General features: G+C 63.7%; 1 protein-coding gene across 2 annotated transcripts; it reads left to right on the plus strand.

Moving 5' to 3' along the window:
* The first annotated feature begins 141 nt into the window (after positions 1–141).
* On the plus strand, positions 142–16635 carry EVPL (envoplakin). 2 transcript variants are annotated; one of them, XM_032870570.1, is made up of 22 exons: positions 142–335; positions 2733–2832; positions 3174–3328; positions 3429–3555; positions 4342–4467; positions 4670–4708; positions 4837–4998; positions 5096–5203; positions 5383–5478; positions 6659–6784; positions 7231–7377; positions 7570–7724; positions 7896–8052; positions 8216–8425; positions 9563–9741; positions 9835–9973; positions 10101–10294; positions 10657–10807; positions 11739–11822; positions 11931–12041; positions 12151–12243; positions 12991–16635. In XM_032870570.1, the coding sequence occupies exons 1-22, from the start codon at positions 238–240 to the stop codon at positions 16429–16431; spliced, it is 6198 nt and encodes a 2065-aa protein (XP_032726461.1). In that variant the 5' UTR covers positions 142–237; the 3' UTR covers positions 16432–16635. The 2 variants fall into 2 exon arrangements, with proteins under 2 accessions (XP_032726461.1, XP_032726460.1); XM_032870569.1 differs by having other exon boundaries at positions 7896–7993; positions 8253–8425.
* Positions 16636–17163: the final 528 nt, after the last annotated feature.

The raw sequence follows: 17163 nt of genomic DNA on the forward strand, positions 1-17163 counted from the left end.
CTGGTCGTGCAGGAGCAGCCGAGTGTGGGCAGTGTGGGGTGCATGCGTGGCAGCCCAGCCCGTGCTCGCTCGCAGCCTCACCTGTGGGGAGGGGCCTCCCAGAAACTGCCTTCCCTGGGCCTGACCGCCCCACCTCACCAGAGCCCAGCTAAGCAGCCGGGGAGGACACACGCCTGCCACCCGCCACCTGCCTGCACTAGCTGAGCCCCGCCTGAGCCGGCACCTGCCTTTACGACCATGTTCAAGGGTCTGAGCAAAGGCTCCCAGGGGAAGGGGTCCCCTAAGGGCTCCCCGGCCAAGGGCTCTCCCAAGGGCTCCCCCAGCAAGCACAGCCGGTGAGTGGGGCTGGGGCAGCAGACTGGGGCGGGGGTGGTGCCAGTCCCAGGTGCTCTAGCCTCCTGGAGATGGCAGCCCGGAATTCAGGACCAGCCCAGTGCTGGCATTTAGTGTCCCGAGGCCAAAAGTCCGGGGGTGGTGGTGGGGTGGAATGTCTCCCAAGCCCGGACGGAGTTCCAGCCCTGGCAGGAGGCCAGGGCTGGCGGGGGGCTCGCACACTATCCAGAGAGCCTGAGGGCCGTGGGTACGGGTGCTCTGCAGGAGACACACTGGATGGGGTGGGGCCAGGGGTCTGGGAGACCGGGGTGCTTGGTTCCCTGTTTGTGACTCTGGCCCTCGAGGCTCCGCTTGGGCTGGGCTGACCCTTGGAACCTGGGCCCTGGGTGGGCAGAAGGACTGAGGCCAAGAGGTGGAGGCGGGGAGGCGGGGGAGGACTGGTGCGGGGAGCTGGCGGGGGTGGGGGGGCCTGGTGCAGGGAGACGGGACGGGAGGGCCTGGTGCGAGGAGGTGGTGGGGGGTGGCTGGTGCAGGGAGGCAAGCCTGTGCTGCAGAGCCCAAGCTGCCGTTTTCGTCAGAAGGCTCTCCCCTCCGGCCGTGAGTTTTGTTACGGTGTTGGGGTGATTCTTGTACCGTGTGGTATGAGGAGAGGTTGATACTGGGGAAGGGGAGGGCCCGCAGGCCAGGACATCCTCAGAGCTTCCCCCTGCTCCCCCAGCTCCCCGCTGGACCCAGCCTGGCCCTCGGCAGCCCCATGGTCCGCAGACAACTTGGCTGCTTCCCTCCCGTTCTTGCCTCTCGCTGGCCTCTGCAGGGTGGAGGTGGCAGATGGGAGCGGAGATGAAAGGCTCATTACCTTGATAGGGATCGGATCGGGGCGATGACATGGAGGCTGGGCTTCTGGGCAGACAGGAAAAACAGCAGTTAAGACTCTCACTGGAGTGACCTGTCCTCCCTGGCGCTGCTCGGCCCTGCCCAGGGTGGAGTGTGCTCCTCCAGGAGGGCAGCCTTCCCAGGAGGCCTGGCCTGAGGACAGGTCGCCCAGGGGTCAGTACCTGCAGCTCCCTGTCCCCAGGTAGGCTCCTAGCTGGGGGCAGCTGGCAAGTCTGTCCGCACAGCCTGGCCGGCTCCGGCTGCGGCCCCCCAAACAGCGCACTGGTTCCCTGGTGTGCAACCCACTGGTTGAACACGTATTTATTGAGCACCTACTGTGTGCCAGGGCTGTTCTAGGCACTGAGGATGCCACCTTACAGAGAACCGACAGGTCCTTGCCTTCATGGTGCCTGCATTCCATGGGGATAAACCCAGCACGTGTGGACGCCCACTCTAGGCAGGCTGTGCCCTGGATGCCTCCGATGGGTTCATTCTCCAAACACTCGCAGTAGCGCTGCGATGCAGTCAAAACCCCACTTTACAAGTGAGGAACCTTGGGCACAGAGAGTTTAAGTAATTTGCCCAAGGCCACACAGCAGTAGTGCTAGAGAATGAGCAAACCCAGGCTGCTTGGCCACAGAGTTCTTTCAGACTGGGTCTTTACTGGCACTGCCCCTCAGCCTGGGCTGGGGTGGGCGGTGAGTCTGGGGGGTTGGGGTGGGCTCATCCTTTGACCCCAAGTTCAAGGCCCGACTCAGGGAAGCCTTCCCCTTCCCCAGGACTGTAACCGCATAGGGTGCTATGCTTATGAACCTTGGACCACTCTACTTTTATTAGGTCTGTGGGTCCCTAGGCCCCAGAGAGTGAGCTCAGGCACACAGCAGGTCCTGCCTGGAAAGGACCCTGGAGAGTCAGATCAGGCTCATACTCTGCTCCTTGCTGTGTGACCTGGAGCAAGTCAGGTCCTAATCTGGGGCTTAATCCTCAAATCTGGGCATGGTCAGGGTACCCAATCTCTCAGTCTCCCCCCTGCCCAAGTGCTGTGCAGCCCCTCCAAACGGTTGTTAGCCTGGCCGTAAGCAAAGCCCAGGGTGGTGAGGGGGAGACAGGCCTGGGGTGGGAGGAGGATGAGGTGGGAGACAGCCAGTCCAACTGCCCCTCCCAAAAGCCCAGCCATGCCGTCTCGGGTATTAGTGGCTGAGCCATGATTCACTCCCAAGGAAGTGACAGGGAGCTGGGCGAGGTTGGGAACTCACTGCCAGGACTGTGATGTTGGCCCGCTGCATGGTGCCAGATAGAGCAGAGACCCCCCAGGACAGTGCTCCCCCACCTTCAGGGCCGGGTGTCTCACAGAGTCCCCTACAGAGAGAGACTAGAGCGCCCCGGGTCCTAGACGCCTCCCTCCCAGGCAGTGACACCAGCTGGAGGGCAGGACAGGGCAGAGGGAGACAAGAGACCCCACGTAGGTGGGACAGAGGGGTCTTTTCCAACCACGTTGGCTCTGTCCTTCCCCACCGGCACCCCAGGGCTGCCACCCAGGAGTTGGCCTTGCTCATCTCCCGCATGCAGGCCAATGCTGACCAGGTGGAGAGGGACATCCTGGAGACCCAGAAGAGACTGCAGCAGGTAAGGCCTGAGGGGCAAGTGGTGGGGTGTGGGGGTGTGGAAGGCCCACTAAAGCCCCTGAGTGCCCACTGGAGGCGGCTAAAGGGGGACAGATAATGCTCATCCTTCCCTGCTCGTTCCCCAAACCTGGTGGGAGAGAGGCCTCAGCTCTCCTTTTCTGTTGGACTCCCAACTCGGGGGCTTAGAAGGGTTTGGGGTGGGGCTTGGGTCTCCCCTGTGTCCCTGCATCCCCCCACAGGTGCCCTGGGCCTGGCCCTCGGCCAGCGCGGGCGCCAAGGTTGGTGGTGCAGCCTGGGGAGCTCAGGGCAGGGCTCAGGCGGGATGTGGTCCCCCGCCTACAGGACCGACTGCACAGTGAGCAGAGCCAGGCCCTGCAGCACCGGCAGGAGGTGGGCCGCAGTCTGAAGGAGGCCGAGGTCCTGCTGAAGGACCTCTTCCTGGATGTGGACAAGGCCCGGCGCCTCAAGCACCCGCAGGCCGAGGAGATCGAGAAGGAGTGAGTGGGCGCAGCCGGGGCCAGGGATCTAGGACGGAGGCACTGGGGTTCCAGGGGAGCCCCAAGCCCGGCCCTGACCTGCTGGCCTCCTCCTTGCCAGCATCAAGCAGCTGCACGAGCGGGTGACCCAGGAGTGTGCCGAGTACCGTGCCCTGTACGAGAAGATGGTGCTGCCGCCGGACGTGGGGCCCAGGGTAGACTGGGCGCGTGTGTTGGAGCAGAAACAGGTCAGCGCTGCCCCTCGCGTCGGAGATACCTCCAGGAGCTCAAAGTCACAACTGGCACCATCAGACAGCAAAACCGAGCTGTGTGTCGTCAAGGGGCCTATTGGGGCACTTGCACCTGTGGGAGGGTCTGGGAAGGGAGAGAGCAGAGGAGACAGTGCAGGCAGGGGAGGCTTCCTGCAGGAAGGGGCATATGAAGAGGCCTCAGAGAGGTGGGAGGGCTTAATTAGGCTTCGGGTGAAATGGTGAGGAGAGGACATTCCAGAGGAAGAAACAGAGGCTCCAGCCTGGGGTGTAGCGGGAAACTGGGTTTTCTGGGCAGGCAGGCGAAGCCGGGTCATGGGCACCCTGAATGTCGGGTGAGGAACTGTGCTTTGATGTCAAAACAGAAGAGGTGCCATGATGACAATGAAGGGACAGCGGGGAGGGCATGGGCAGAGGAGGGTGTCACAGGGTCCCAGAGCTAGTGAGAGCTTTCTAGGCAGGAGGTGCCGAGGCCAGGGAGGGCAGGAGGCAGGGAAGAGTAGGAAGGTATTCTAGAGGCTGAGTGCTGCGTCCTGGGGACCCGCGGGAGTCAGGGACCGTAGTCACAAAGATGCTCAGGCCTCAGCCCGGGCCACTGGAGAACAAGCACGTCCCCTGGGGTAAGCGGGCTGCCGTTCCCCGAGGCCGCTCAGCTGGCCTGTCCACCCTCTGCCCAAACGACCGATTCCACTCCACATGGGGACGCAGGGAGGACGAGCACAGGCCTAGCCCGCTGGCTGAGCTGAGCGGTTGGCTCTCCTGCAGAAGCAGGTCTGCGAGGGCCAGTACGGGCCGGGCATGGCGGAGCTGGAGCAGCAGATCGCCGAGCACAACATCCTGCAGAAGGAGATCGAGGCCTACGGGCAGCAGCTCCGGAATCTCATTGGGCCGGTGCGTGACATACAGCCCCATCTGGTCCTGCAGCCCTCCTGCCACTTCCCCCATCAGAGCCGGTGTGACCCAGCGGGCCCTCTGGGGCAAGGGATTCGGGCAGGGGCGAGGTGGGCGCAGGGTGTGTGGGCTGCCCTCTCCCCCGCGCCCCGCCTCTCACTGAGCCTGCTTTGTGCCCCCCGCCCTCCACTGGCCGAGGCAGGACGCGGCTACCATCAGGAGCCAATACCGGGACCTCCTGGTGAGCAGGGGAAGGGCTGGGAGTGGGGCAGACCCGCCTGCCTGCACCCTTGGGGGACACAGCGTCTCTGGGCTCAGGCTGATGGCGTCCCTCTCTACCCCGTCCCCTCCCCGCCCTCCCGAGCACAGAAGGCGGCCTCGTGGCGCGGGCAGAGCCTGGGCAGCCTGTACACGCACCTGCAGGCCTGCACGCGCCAGCTGAACGCCCTGGCCCAGCAGCAGCAGAGCATCCTGCAGCGGGACTGGAGCGACCTCCTGGCAGACCCCGAGGGCGTCCGGCGGGAGTACGAGGTGGGCGGGGGAGAGTGGGGCTGGGGGGCGAGGGGACAGGGGCTTCTTCCACCTGTCCCCTCCTCACGCATGCTCCCGACTCTCCCCGCCCACCCAGCACTTCAAGCAGCACGAGCTGCTGAGCCAGGAGCAGAGCGTGAACCAGCTGGAGGACGACGGAGAGCGCATGGTGGAGCTGGGCCACCCGGCTGTGGGGCCCATCCAGGTGCGAGGGACAGATCCCGCCCACTGTCCCAGGGACACCGGCCCCCTCCTTCGGTGGGGCTGGGGGTGGGGCTTCCCAGGGAGGCTGCGGAGGGAGGCAGACCGGCCGGGGTCTGGGCAGCGGACAGGGGTGCGGATCAGGGTGGGCGTGGTCCGAGGGCTCGGTGCCGCTGTCCCCAGACCCACCAGGAGGCCCTGAAGATGGAGTGGCAGAACTTTCTAAACCTGTGCATCTGTCAGGAGAGCCAGCTGCAGCACGTGGAAGCCTATCGCCGGGTGAGCCTGCTGGCGGGGGCATGAGCCAGGCAGGGGAGGCTGTGGCAGGCGGCCGCAGGGTCCCCGGGCCGGGTACAGAGGGGCATGGAGAATGCCACACGGTGATATGGCTCCCAGGGAGGGTTGGTTCTTAAGGGGGGAGAAAACAACTTCCTCTTTTTAAGCATACGTCACCAGTGCACATCCCTGACAGATACATGGCATATCTAGTAGGGTTATAATTTTATAGCGAGATTAATAAGGAAAAAATGTCCCACAATTCTCCTTAGAAGGGATGATCATGAAAAGGGGGTTGAGAAACATTGACAGAGTGCACAACAGGGACTTCTTTTATTTATTTATTTTTTTGGTAATTTCCACCTAAAACGTTACATAGCTTTGAGAGGGACAAAAGCCAGAGTTTTTTTCTTCCTTTTTTTTTTTTAATTTTATTTATTTATTTGACAGACAGAGATCACAAGTAGGCAGAGAGGCAGGCAGAGAGAGAGAGGGGGAAGCAGGCTCCTTGCTGAGCAGAGAGCCCGATGCGGGGCTCGATCCCAGAACCCTGGGATCATCACCTGAGCCAAAGGCAGAGGCTTTAACCCACTGAGACACCCAGGCACCTTCCCCCCGCTTTTTTTTTTAAAGATTTTATTTATTATTTGACAGAGAGAGACACAGTGAAAGAGGGAACACAGCAGGGGGAGTAGGAGTGGGAGAAGCAGGCTCCCTGCTGAGCAAGGAGCCTGATGCAGGGCTTGACCGCAGAACCCTGGGATCATGACCCGAGCCAAAGGCAGACGCTTAACGACTGAGCCACCCAGGCACCCCTTTTTCTTCTTTTTTTAAAAAATATTTTCCTACATAACCACAATACCGTTATCACGCCCACGGACAGGAGTTCTGCCGCATCACCCAGCTGCGGGATGGGTGATCCCGGCTTCAGCGCATGCTCCTGGCTCCCACTCCAGCCCCGACACCCCGGCACCCACCCCCGGCCCCAGCCAGGACCACTGCAGGTGCTGGAGTGAGCAGGAGAGGCCCGCCTCCCCCTGGGCAGGTTCAGGGAGCCCCAAATCCAGTGGAAAAGGCCCCACGGCCCGGAAAGCCAACAGTTCCGGGGCCAGGGACAATTTGCGTTTAGCTAGCTTGCAGGGTCGGTGGGCAGTGGGCTGCCCCTGACTGTCCAGGACCTCAGTTCCAGGAAGAGGCCGACTCGGTCAGCCAAACCCTGGAAAAGGTGAACTCCAGCCTGGACACCCAGTACAGCCCAGCCCCTGGAGCGCCCCCTGGTGCCCCCACAGAGCTGCTGCAGCAGCTGGAGGTGAGAGGGGCCCCTCCCCCCGCCCAGTACACCTGCATTTCACTCCAGGGATTGGGGCTGGCCCCTGGGTCTGGGCCTCACCCTTCTCAGGGGCTTAGTTCTGCCCTGAGCACATCCTGGAAGGCAGAAAAAGGGGGTCTGCTCCAGCAAGAGGGGGTTGCTATGTTACCAGCAAGCCCGTCCCTGCTCTGGACCTGTTTCCTCACTTGTAATGTGACAGGAACCCCCCAGGAGAGCTCTGAGCCACCCCCCCGCCCCCACTCTAGAGGCCTGAGTGATGCTAGGCAGCCCCTCCACCCCAACCAGCAGATTCTGGAATCCTGGGCCCCCTTGAGGGGCTTCTTTGACTTGCCTGACTTAGGGACCCTGTCTCTGTGAAGACCAGACTCCTGGCTCTGGGAGGGGTGGCACGGGGCGGGCCTCAAGGGCAGCCTGGGACCCCACAGGCAGAGAAGAAGCAGCTGGCTGTCGCAGAGAAGACCATTAAGGACCTGCAGCGGCGGAGCCAGCAGGTGGCACCTCTGCAGCAGCGCAGGAACCCACCCCAGCAGCCCCTGCATGTGGACAGCATCTGCGACTGGGACTCAGGAGAAGTACGGGCTTGGCCCCGCCCCCCCCCAGCCCTGCCCCCTCCGGTCCCACCCCTTCCCCTGGGCCCCCAGCCCCACTGTTCCCCAGCCCTGCCCGGCCTCTGGCCTGTCCCCACCCCTACCCCATCTTGGCCTTCATTCCTTCCCTATTACCTGCACTGAGCCTCCATGAGCCCCTCCCCAACTGTCCCCCAGGTGCAGCTGCTGCGGGGTGAGCGGTATTTGCTGATGGACAACACTGACCAGCACACCTGGGTCGTTCAGGGCCCAGGTGGGGAGACCAAACGTGCCCCAGCCGCCTGCTTCTGCATCCCGGCTCCGGACCCTGAAGCCGTGACCAGAGCCTCCAAGTGGGTCTGCCTGGGGCTCCTCAGGGGCAGGAGGCAGGCTGTGGGCCCAGACCAGCTCCTGTGCTGTTTGAGGCCATTGGCTGGCCTCCTCCTGGACCTGTGACTCCTGGGGTGGGTTGGGGGGCTCGGAGAGAGGAGAGACATCCTTCTCTGATCTCCTCCTTGTTCTAGGTTGGCCTCGGAGCTGCAGACCCTGAAGCAGAGACTGGACACAGTCCAGAGCCACCTGGCGGCCAGCGCTACGCAGTCCTTACAGACCAGCCAGCAGGGTACTGAGGGGACTTGGGGGGTTTGTTGGCCTCTGTCAGGGGGTTGCGATGGGCAGGCGGTCATCCTAGATTAGGGACTCCTGCTAGGGGAGTCCAACTCTTGGGTCGGCAAGCCCCTAGCATTGTCCCTCCCCTGGTTAGGCCCTGCCTTCTGTCCCTCTCCCTTCCTACCCCCCGCAGGACGCTCTGGGGGCACCCAGGGGAGAGCTATTCCTCAAGCAGATGGGCCTCAGACCCTCACGGCTCCCTATGCCCCCAGCTCCCACTGGCTCAGCCCCAGCAGACCCACAGGCCCAGAAGCTCCTCACGCAGATGACCCGGCTAGATGGAGACCTGAAGCAGATAGAGAAGCAGGTGCTGGCCTGGGCCCGAGCCCCGCTGAGCCGCGAGATACCCCTGCAGGACCTAGAGGGCCGCATCCAAAGCCACAAGGTGGGTGGGTGAGCAAGGACGGCGGGGAGAAGAAGCAGTCCCGTGCTGGGGGTGTGTGAACTAAGGATGAAGCAAGTGTGAGAGCAGCCGCAGGGACCCAGGGCAAGGAAGGGAGTGGACAGTCCAGGGCTCCAGTCCCGGCTCCTTCACCGACCAGCTCTGTGATGTTGGCAAGTCACTTAACCTCTCTGGGCCTTGGTCTCTTTGTCACCAAAGACACACAATAATACCCAGCTCATCTGAACGAGGTGCGCTAAGACCCCAGAAGGTTCCAGAGCGGCAGGGCCCAGAGTAAAGGCCCTGTAGCCTGCACTGGGGAGGCATTCTGGTGATGGTCTGAGAGCAACAAGGAAGCCCGAGTGTCTTCGGGGAGATTTCTCCTGGAGGCAGGTGGGGGCGCCTCCCTGGCCAGGCAGCCACGTGTAAATGCCATCAGCAAGAACTCCTTCTCCGTCCCTCCCCATGCCTGGGGCGGGGGGTGCAGTTTGGGTTCTGTCCTTCCCAACTGGTGGTTTGGTTTGGGTTTGGTTCCTAAATTTCCCAGTCATGTCCGTACCCATCATCCTACAGCTTGCTGTCCCCTCCGTCTTGTATGGTGGGGGTGAGGACATTTCCCGGGTCAGAGGCCAGGGTGGGATGAGTGGGAGGTGTTGCTGTTGGTTCTGAGGGAGTCTCGTGGGGAGGAGACGGGGTGGGGGGGAGGCAGGGGCAGCAGGAGGCCGAGGGCAGTAGTAGACACCACCCATAGGCCCAGTGAGACCGCTGTGCTCGGCAGAGCCGGCACCAATGGCTTTCAGAGCAGATGAGCGGACGACGAGGGACAGAATAACCCTATGTGGACAGAGCTCAGGCTTTGCTGTCTGACCTGGGGCGATGGCGCAGGATAGTGACGTTCTGTGCAGCGAACAGAGACATGGGGTCACGCTACTTCCTCCCATCATTCTTCAGATGAGGAGACTGGGGCTCGGCCAGGCTGACTGGCCCACGATCATCCACATGGGGACTCTCAGGGCCAGGACTGTCGCCGGGTCTGGGCCTGCGTCCAGGCTCTACCCCACCACACTCTGAGGCCCAGTGGGCAGGGTCTGGTTGACCCAGCAGGAAGGAGACCTCTGACCCTGTCCCTCCCTGCCCCAGGACACAGCCCAGTGGCTGCAGGGCCTGGGAGCGGAGAAGGAGGCGGCCCAGCGGGAGTGTGAGGCGTTTCTGTCTGCCCAGCCCGTGGGCCCCTCTGCCCTGAACCTGCCCGTGGCCCTCAACAGCGTCAAGAACAAGTACAACGACGTGCAGGTTCTCTGCAACCTCTATGGGGAGAAGTGAGTGCTCTGGGAACTGGGGAAGGGGACAGCTGGGTGGCCCTGCTGGGGTGCGGCTGAGGAAGCACCTGACCTTGGGCCCCCTGGAGACAGAGCCAGAGCTGCCCTGGGGCTGGAGCGCCAGATCCAGGACGCGGACAGGGTCATCCGAGACTTCGAGACCACCGTGGCCCAGGAGGCCCCCATCCCCGCCGGCCCGGGCGCCCTGCAGGACAGGGTCAGCGAGCTGCAGGTGAGGGGCCAGGTGGCCTCCCGGGGGGATGGGCCACGGCCTCACCAAACATTCATGGGTGGGCGGGGTCACATGGCGACTCGTGGATCCCCGAGGGTGCATGGCGTCGTGTCCCCTCCTCTCCCAGCGCCTGCGGAGGGAGCTGCGGGAACAGCAGGCCTGCGTGCTGGGGCTGCACCGGGAGCTGAAGGCCACTGAGCGTGCGTGCGGCGCCCTGCGGAACAACTTCCATGAGTTCTGCCAAGACCTGCCTCGCCAGCAGCGCCAGGCGAGGGCCCTCACCGACCGCTACCACGCTGTGGGGGACCAGCTGGACCTGCGGTGAGTGGCTGGGCCATTGGGGCTCGGGGCACGCCCCACAGCACACAGCGGCGGCTGCCCCTGAGCTGTGTGACCTGGGACTGGTGACTTCGCCTCTCTGAGGCTGGTTCCCTCGACTCTGAAACGGGGTAATAACAGTCTCCCAGGGTAAGCCCACCCACCTCCCTGCCTGAGACGGTCTGGTCCGTCCCTGGACGCCCAGCCCCAGCGCAGGTCCAGAGTGAGGGGATCAGCCTGGTGGGTCACTCGACCCTTCTGACTCATCCCGGGCAGGGAGGCGCCCCCCCAGCCCCCTCCGTGCGCCCCTCACCTGTCCGCACAGGGCTGCGCTCACCTCTGGTCCGGGCCTCCTCCTCCCGCAGGGAGAAGATGCTGCAGGATGTCGGCCTCACCTACCAGCAGTTCAAGAACTGCAGGGACAATCTGAGCTTCTGGCTGGAGCACCTGCCCCGCGCCCAGGTGCGGCCCGGCGAGGGGCCCAGCCAGATCGCCTACAAGCTGCAGGCACAGAAGGTGAGGAGCTGGGGCTGCCTGGGGGGCGACCTGGGGGGCACGTGGGCCCCTAGTGGCCAGTGTTCTAAGAGGCCTCAGAGCTCAGACCACAGACCCTTGGGGTGACCACCAACCCCCCACCCCCACTCTAAATGCTCCACCTGGCAAGGCCGTGTCCATCTGGTCTGAGGTGGGCAGCGAGCTCTATGCTCCTGGGGCTTCCAACTCCTACCGCATCCTTTTCCTCATCCTTCCCAGTCCCCGCTATGTACTGGCCATGAACCAGAGGCTGCGGGTCCGGCCGGCTCGTGAGCCGCCCAGTCTGCCAGGGGAGGCCAGCGCACCACAGCCCATGAGGCTGCTGCATGCTCTGGTGGAGAGAGAGCCTGAGGCAGGACACGTGGGGGCGGGACGAGAGGTCTGGAGGGCAAGGGCCTGGGGCTGCAGGAGGATGACAGTGTCTGGGGCAAGAGCGAGGGGGTGATGTCAGGAGGGCGGCTTGGGACATTCTTAGACCTGCCTGCTGATTAGAAGGCTGAAGAACAAGTGGGACAGAGCAGGGGTTCTCAGAGGGTGGTCCCTGGACCCACAGCACCAGCATCACCGAGACACTTTGACATGCACATTCTTGGGGCCCAGCCAGATCTGCCCAGAGACTCTGGGGGTGGGATGGGGCCTTGCATCTCTGTTTTAACATGCTCTCTAGGCAGCTGGGAGGCACAGCGCTGGGTGAGAACCTCCGCCTTCTAGAACCTGAGTGGGAGGGGCACTAGGCAGAAGGAGGGGACTCTGCCAAAGCAGAAGGAAGAATTCCTGGAGAGAATCATGCCTGGAAAGGCAGTTTCCCAGGCGACCTCCTGCCTCTGTGGGGCTCTGGTGGCACCCAAGGCCCCTGCAGGGGAGACTGGGTGAGTGCTGTTTGCTGACCTCCCTGTCACTTCCTCCCTGGCAGAGGCTGCAACAGGAGATCCAGGGCCGAGAGCAGGACAGGGCCATGGTGTCCCGCCTCTCCCAGGACCTGCAGGCAGCTCTGCAGGTGAGCACATTCCTTCCTCTCCCCTCCCTCCTTCTGCCAGTCCCCTGCTCTACCACCCCCAGCGGCCTCCACTGACCGTGAGCCTGTCGTCCTTCCCTCCCTGCTCAGGACTATGAGTTGCAGGCAGACACCTACCGCTGCTCCCTGGAGACCACCGAGGCAGGGTCAGCTCCCAAGAGAGCCCGCGTGGCTCCCCTGCAGGAGAGCATCCAGGCGCAGGTGAGATGGGACAGGCCGGTGGGGCTTGGTGTCCCCCTGGCACCAGCTCTGCACCTACTAGGGCTGGAGGGGACCCTGCTCTCCTCTGACCTTCCTTCGGCCTCTCTAGGAGAAGAGCCTGACAAAGGCCTACACGGAGCTTGCGGCTGCCCACCAGCAGCAGCTGCACCAGCTGGAGTTTGCCAGAAAGATGCTGGAGAAGGTATGGCGACAGCAGCCCCTGCGTCCCCTTACCAGGCAGCCTGGGCTGCTCGTTGAGCCAGCCCCCTCTTCCTTTCTCCTAGCCCTGCAGCCCACAGCCCCAGGGTCTGAGCGGCTGGGGGTGGGGGTGGGGACAGGGGAAGCAGCTCCCCACCTCCTCCCATCATCCCAGCAGCTGGTATCTTCCAGGCTGGCATCCATCGCAGAGTCAGGCCCTGGAGAGGTCATTCAGGGCGGTCACAGCTTCACCACTGGGCAGTCCACTGGTGGGGACAGGAGAAAATCCCCACGTCTTCAGCCTTAGGTAGAACTGGCCACAATGGCCACCTAGGTCTCCATGCCTGGGGGACCAGGAGACAGAAGCCCTCTATGACTCTCCAAGTCTGGCTGAGGGACTTGCCAGCTTTCTTCTACCCAGAGGAGCACCCCAGCATTCCCCCAGAGGAGCATGGGCCCATGTCCGGGAGCCTAGATGGAAGGAGAGGGGAGAATGTCTGGAAAGGTGACCTGTCCTGTTTGCACGTTCTAGTGCAAACTCTGCCCAGACACTGCCTTGCATCCTAATGTCGTGGGCCTGAGGGGTCCTCTCAATCCTGCATCCAAACACCTCGGGTCTGCAGCTCCAGCCCCCGGGACCTACCGGAAGTCTCCGGAAGCAGGGAGGGGTCTCTGATCTCAGGGTGGGGTGGGGCTGGTGGAAATGGGGCTCATCCTCCCCCCATCTTCCCTTCTTCCTCTCACTCTGCAGAAGGAGCTCAGTGAGGATATCCAGGTGACCCATGGCGCACAGCAGGGGTCTTCGGGCCCAGCCCGAGCAGGGAGGGAGTCAGAGGCCCTGAAGTCGCAGCTGGAGGAGGAGAGGAAGCTGGTGGCCCAGGTGCAGCAGCAGCTGCAGGAGCAGAGGGACCAGCTGCTGCAGCTGAGGACACAGCGGCCCGTGGAGAGGCTGGAAGAGAAGGAGGTGGTGGAGTTCTACCGGGACCCCCAGCTGGAGAGCAGCCTGTCCAGGGCTCGGTCCCAGCTGGAGGATGAAGGCAAGAAGCGGGCCGGCCTGCAGGCAGACCTGGAGGCGGTGGCCCAGAAGGTCGTCCAGCTGGAGAGCAAGAGGAGGGCCATGCAGCCTCACCTGCTGACCAAGGAGGTCACCCAGATCGAGAGGGACCCCGGTCTGGAGAGCCAGGCGGCCCAGCTCAGCGGCGAGATCCAGCACCTGCGCGGGGAGAATGCCGCCGTCTCGGCCCGGCTAGAGGCGCTGAAGAAGGAGCTGCTGGCCCTGGAGCAGAAGGCGCCGAATGTGAAGGAGAAGGTTGTGGTGAAAGAAGTGGTCAAGGTGGAGAAGGACCTAGAAACGCTCAAGGCGGCCCAGGCCCTGAGGCGGCAGGTGGAGGAGGACGCGGGGCGGAGGAAGGCGGCGGCTGAGGCGGCGGCCCAGCTGCAGGCTCGCATTGGGGAACTAGAGCGCGCCATCGGCGCCGTGGAGCCCAAGGTGATCGTGAAGGAGGTGAAGACGGTGGAGCAGGACCCGGGCCTTCTGGAAGAGGCGTCCAGGCTGAGGCGCCTCCTAAAGGAGGCCCGGGGCAGGGATACGGCGCTGGAGCGGGAGCTGGAGGACCTGCGCGCCAAGTGCAGCGCGTTGGAGAAGCAGAAGCCCAAGGTGCGGCTCCAGGAGCGCGTGCACGAGACCTTCCAGGTGGCCCCCGAGACGCAGCGGGAGATGGCGAGGCTCCGGGCGCAGCTGCAGGAGACGGCGGGCAGGAGGAGCCGCGCCGAGCAGGAGGTGGAGGGGCTGCTGCCCGACCTGGCCACGCTCCGGGCCCAGAAGCCTACCGTGGAGTACAAGGAGGTGACCCGGGAGGTGGTGAAGCACGAGCGGAGCCCCGAGGTGCTGCGGGAGATCGACCGCCTGAAGGCCCAGCTCAACGAGCTCGTCAACAGCAGCGGGCGGGCCCGGGAGCAGCTCATCCGGCTGCAGGGGGAGCGCGACGAGTGGAGGCGGGAGAGGTCCAAGGTGGAGACCAAGACGGTGAACAAGGAGGTGGTGCGCCACGAGAAAGACCCGGTCCTGGAGAAGGAGGCCGAGCGGCTGCGCCAGGAGGTGCGAGAAGCCGCCCAGAAGCGGCGGGCGGCCGAGGACGCCGTCCACGAGCTGCAGAACAGGTACCTGCTGCTGGAAAGGAGGCGGCCCGAGGAGAAGGTGGTGGTGCAGGAGGTGGTGGTCACCCAGAAGGACCCCAAGCTCCGTGAGGACCACAGCCGGCTGAGCCGCAGCCTGGACGAGGAGGCGGGCCGGCGGCGGCAGCTGGAGCGCGAGGTGCAGCAGCTGCGGGCGGCCGTGCAGGAGCAGGAGAGCCTCCTCAGCTTCCGCGAGGACCGGAGCAAGAAGCTGGCCGCCGAGAGGGAGCTGCGGCAGCTGACCCTCAGGATCCAGGAGCTCGAGAAGCGGCCTCCTGTGGTGCAAGAGAAGATCATCATGGAGGAGGTGGTCAAGCTGGAGAAGGACCCAGCTTTGGAGAAGTCCGTGGAGGCCCTGCGGCAGGACCTGGACCAGGAGAAGACGCAGGTAACAGAGCTGCACCGGGAGTGCAAGAACCTGCAGGTCCAGATCGACGTCCTCCAGGCCACCAAGTCGCAAGAGAAGACCATCTACAAGGAGGTGATCAGGGTGGAGAAGGACCGGGTGCTGGAGGGCGAGCGGTCCCGGGCATGGGAGGCGCTCAACAGGGAGCGCGCGGCTCGCCAGAGCCGGGAGGAGGACGTGCGGCACCTCCGGGAGCGGCTGGACCGGGCGGAGGCGCTGGGGCGGACCTGGGCCCGGGAGGAGGCCGAGCTCCACAAGGCCCGGGACCAGGCAGACCAGGAGCGCCGGCAGCTGCGGCAGGAGCTGCGGGAGCTGGAGAGGCAGAAGCAGCAGAAAGTGCTGCAGCTGCAGGAGGAGGCGGAGCTGCTGAACCAGAAGACCGAGAGCGAGCGCCAGAAGGCCGCCCAGCGGGGCCAGGAGCTCTCGCAGCTCGAGGCGGCCATCCTCTGTGAGAAGGACCAGATCTACGAGAAGGAGAGGACCCTCCGGGACCTCCACGCCAAGGTGAGCAGGGAGGAGCTCAACCAGGAGACCCAGACGCGGGAGACCAACCTTTCCACCAAGATCTCCATCCTCGAACCTGAGACCGGCAAGGACATGTCCCCGTATGAGGCCTACAAGAGGGGCGTCATCGACCGAGGCCAGTATCTCCAGCTCCAGGAGCTCGAGTGCGACTGGGAGGAGGTCACCACCTCGGGCCCCTGTGGCGAGGAGTCCGTGCTCCTGGACCGCAAGAGCGGGAAGCAGTACTCCATCGAGGCCGCCCTGCGCTGCCGGCGCATCTCCAAGGAGGAGTACCATCTCTACAAGGACGGCCACCTCCCGATCTCCGAGTTCGCGCTGCTCGTGGCCGGGGAGACTAAGCCCTGCTCCTCTCTCTCCATTGGCTCCATCATCTCCAAGTCCCCGCTCGCCTCCCCAGCCCCCCAGGGCCCCGGCTTCTTCTCTCCCAGCGTCTCACTCGGGCTTGCCGATGACAGCTTCCCCATCGCCGGCATCTATGACACAACCACAGACAACAAATGCACCATCAAGACGGCCGTGGCCAAGAACATGCTGGACCCCATCACCGGGCAGAAGCTGCTGGAGGCCCAGGCGGCCACCGGGGGCATCGTGGACCTCCTCAGCCGGGAGCGCTACTCCGTGCACAAGGCTATGGAGAGGGGGCTGATCGAGAACTCCTCTACGCAGAGGCTGCTCAACGCCCAGAAGGCCTTCACTGGCATTGAGGATCCTGTCACCAAGAAGAGGCTGTCGGTGGGCGAGGCCATCCAGAAGGGCTGGATGCCGCAGGAGAGCGTACTCCCGCACCTGCAGGCGCAGCACCTGACCGGGGGGCTCATCGACCCCAAGAGGACCGGCCGCATCCCTGTCCCCCAGGCCGTGCTCTCCGGAATGATCAGCGAAGAGCTGGCCCAGCTCCTGCGGGAGGAGGCCAACTACGAGAAGGATTTGACAGACCCCATCTCCAAGGAGCGCATAAGCTACAAGGAGGCCATGGGGCGCTGCCGGAGAGACCACCTGAGCGGCCTGCTGCTGCTCCCCGCCACGCTGGAGGGGTACCACTGCTACCGCCCCGCCTCGCCCCGGCTGCTGCGCTGTCGGCGCTGAGGGGCCCAAGCAGTCGTGGGGAGCGCGAGCGGTGGGGAGGGGGACGCAGGCACCCCTTACCCTAGAGTAGCCCAACCCGAGGGGGCGGGCCTTCCCTCTGTCTGATCGCGGTGCTATTACTCAAAAATTTGTGGTGTTGGGCCCCCTTCCCTAACTCTGATGGCCAGTCCATCCCCAGACCCCGGGATCAGCACAGCTGTTGTCCCTACCCACCCCCCTACCCAGTGCTTCCAATAAACGAATTCTCCCAGCGTCTAGTTCACATTTGGGAATGCAGAGTTGATTTGTCTGAGCCACGAGCACAAGGGACAGATGGCTCGGGGTCCTTCCCAGGTGGGATGTGGGCACGCCAACCAGTCCTGCCAAGGGAACAGGTGCTTGCGGGAGAGCATGTTGCCAGGTCATGGGACGATCATGAACAGCCTCTCCCCATCACCTCTGTTCTGGGTCTCTCGGTTCGGGCCAGGAATGCTTTCCAGCCCCCTGTCTACCTCCCCCTTGTCAGCAAGTCCCTGGTTACCCCTTGAGAAGAAAAACACTGGAAAACTCAGGAATACATCACTTTTATTTCCTGTTCTTAAAACCAGAGGCAAACGAACGTAAGTATATGCTAAATACAAGACGACTACTCAGAACCGGCACGCACACCCTCACCCACGCCGCGATGGGGAAAATGTCCTCTCTCCCTTGCCCCGCTTCCTGTTTAACTTGCTTTCTTCCCTGGCATGCAAC

The sequence above is a fragment of the Lontra canadensis genome, unplaced genomic scaffold (genome assembly GCF_010015895.1).
Source record: "Lontra canadensis isolate GAN:19392208 unplaced genomic scaffold, GSC_riverotter_1.0 scaffold41, whole genome shotgun sequence".
NCBI lineage: Eukaryota > Metazoa > Chordata > Mammalia > Carnivora > Mustelidae > Lontra > Lontra canadensis.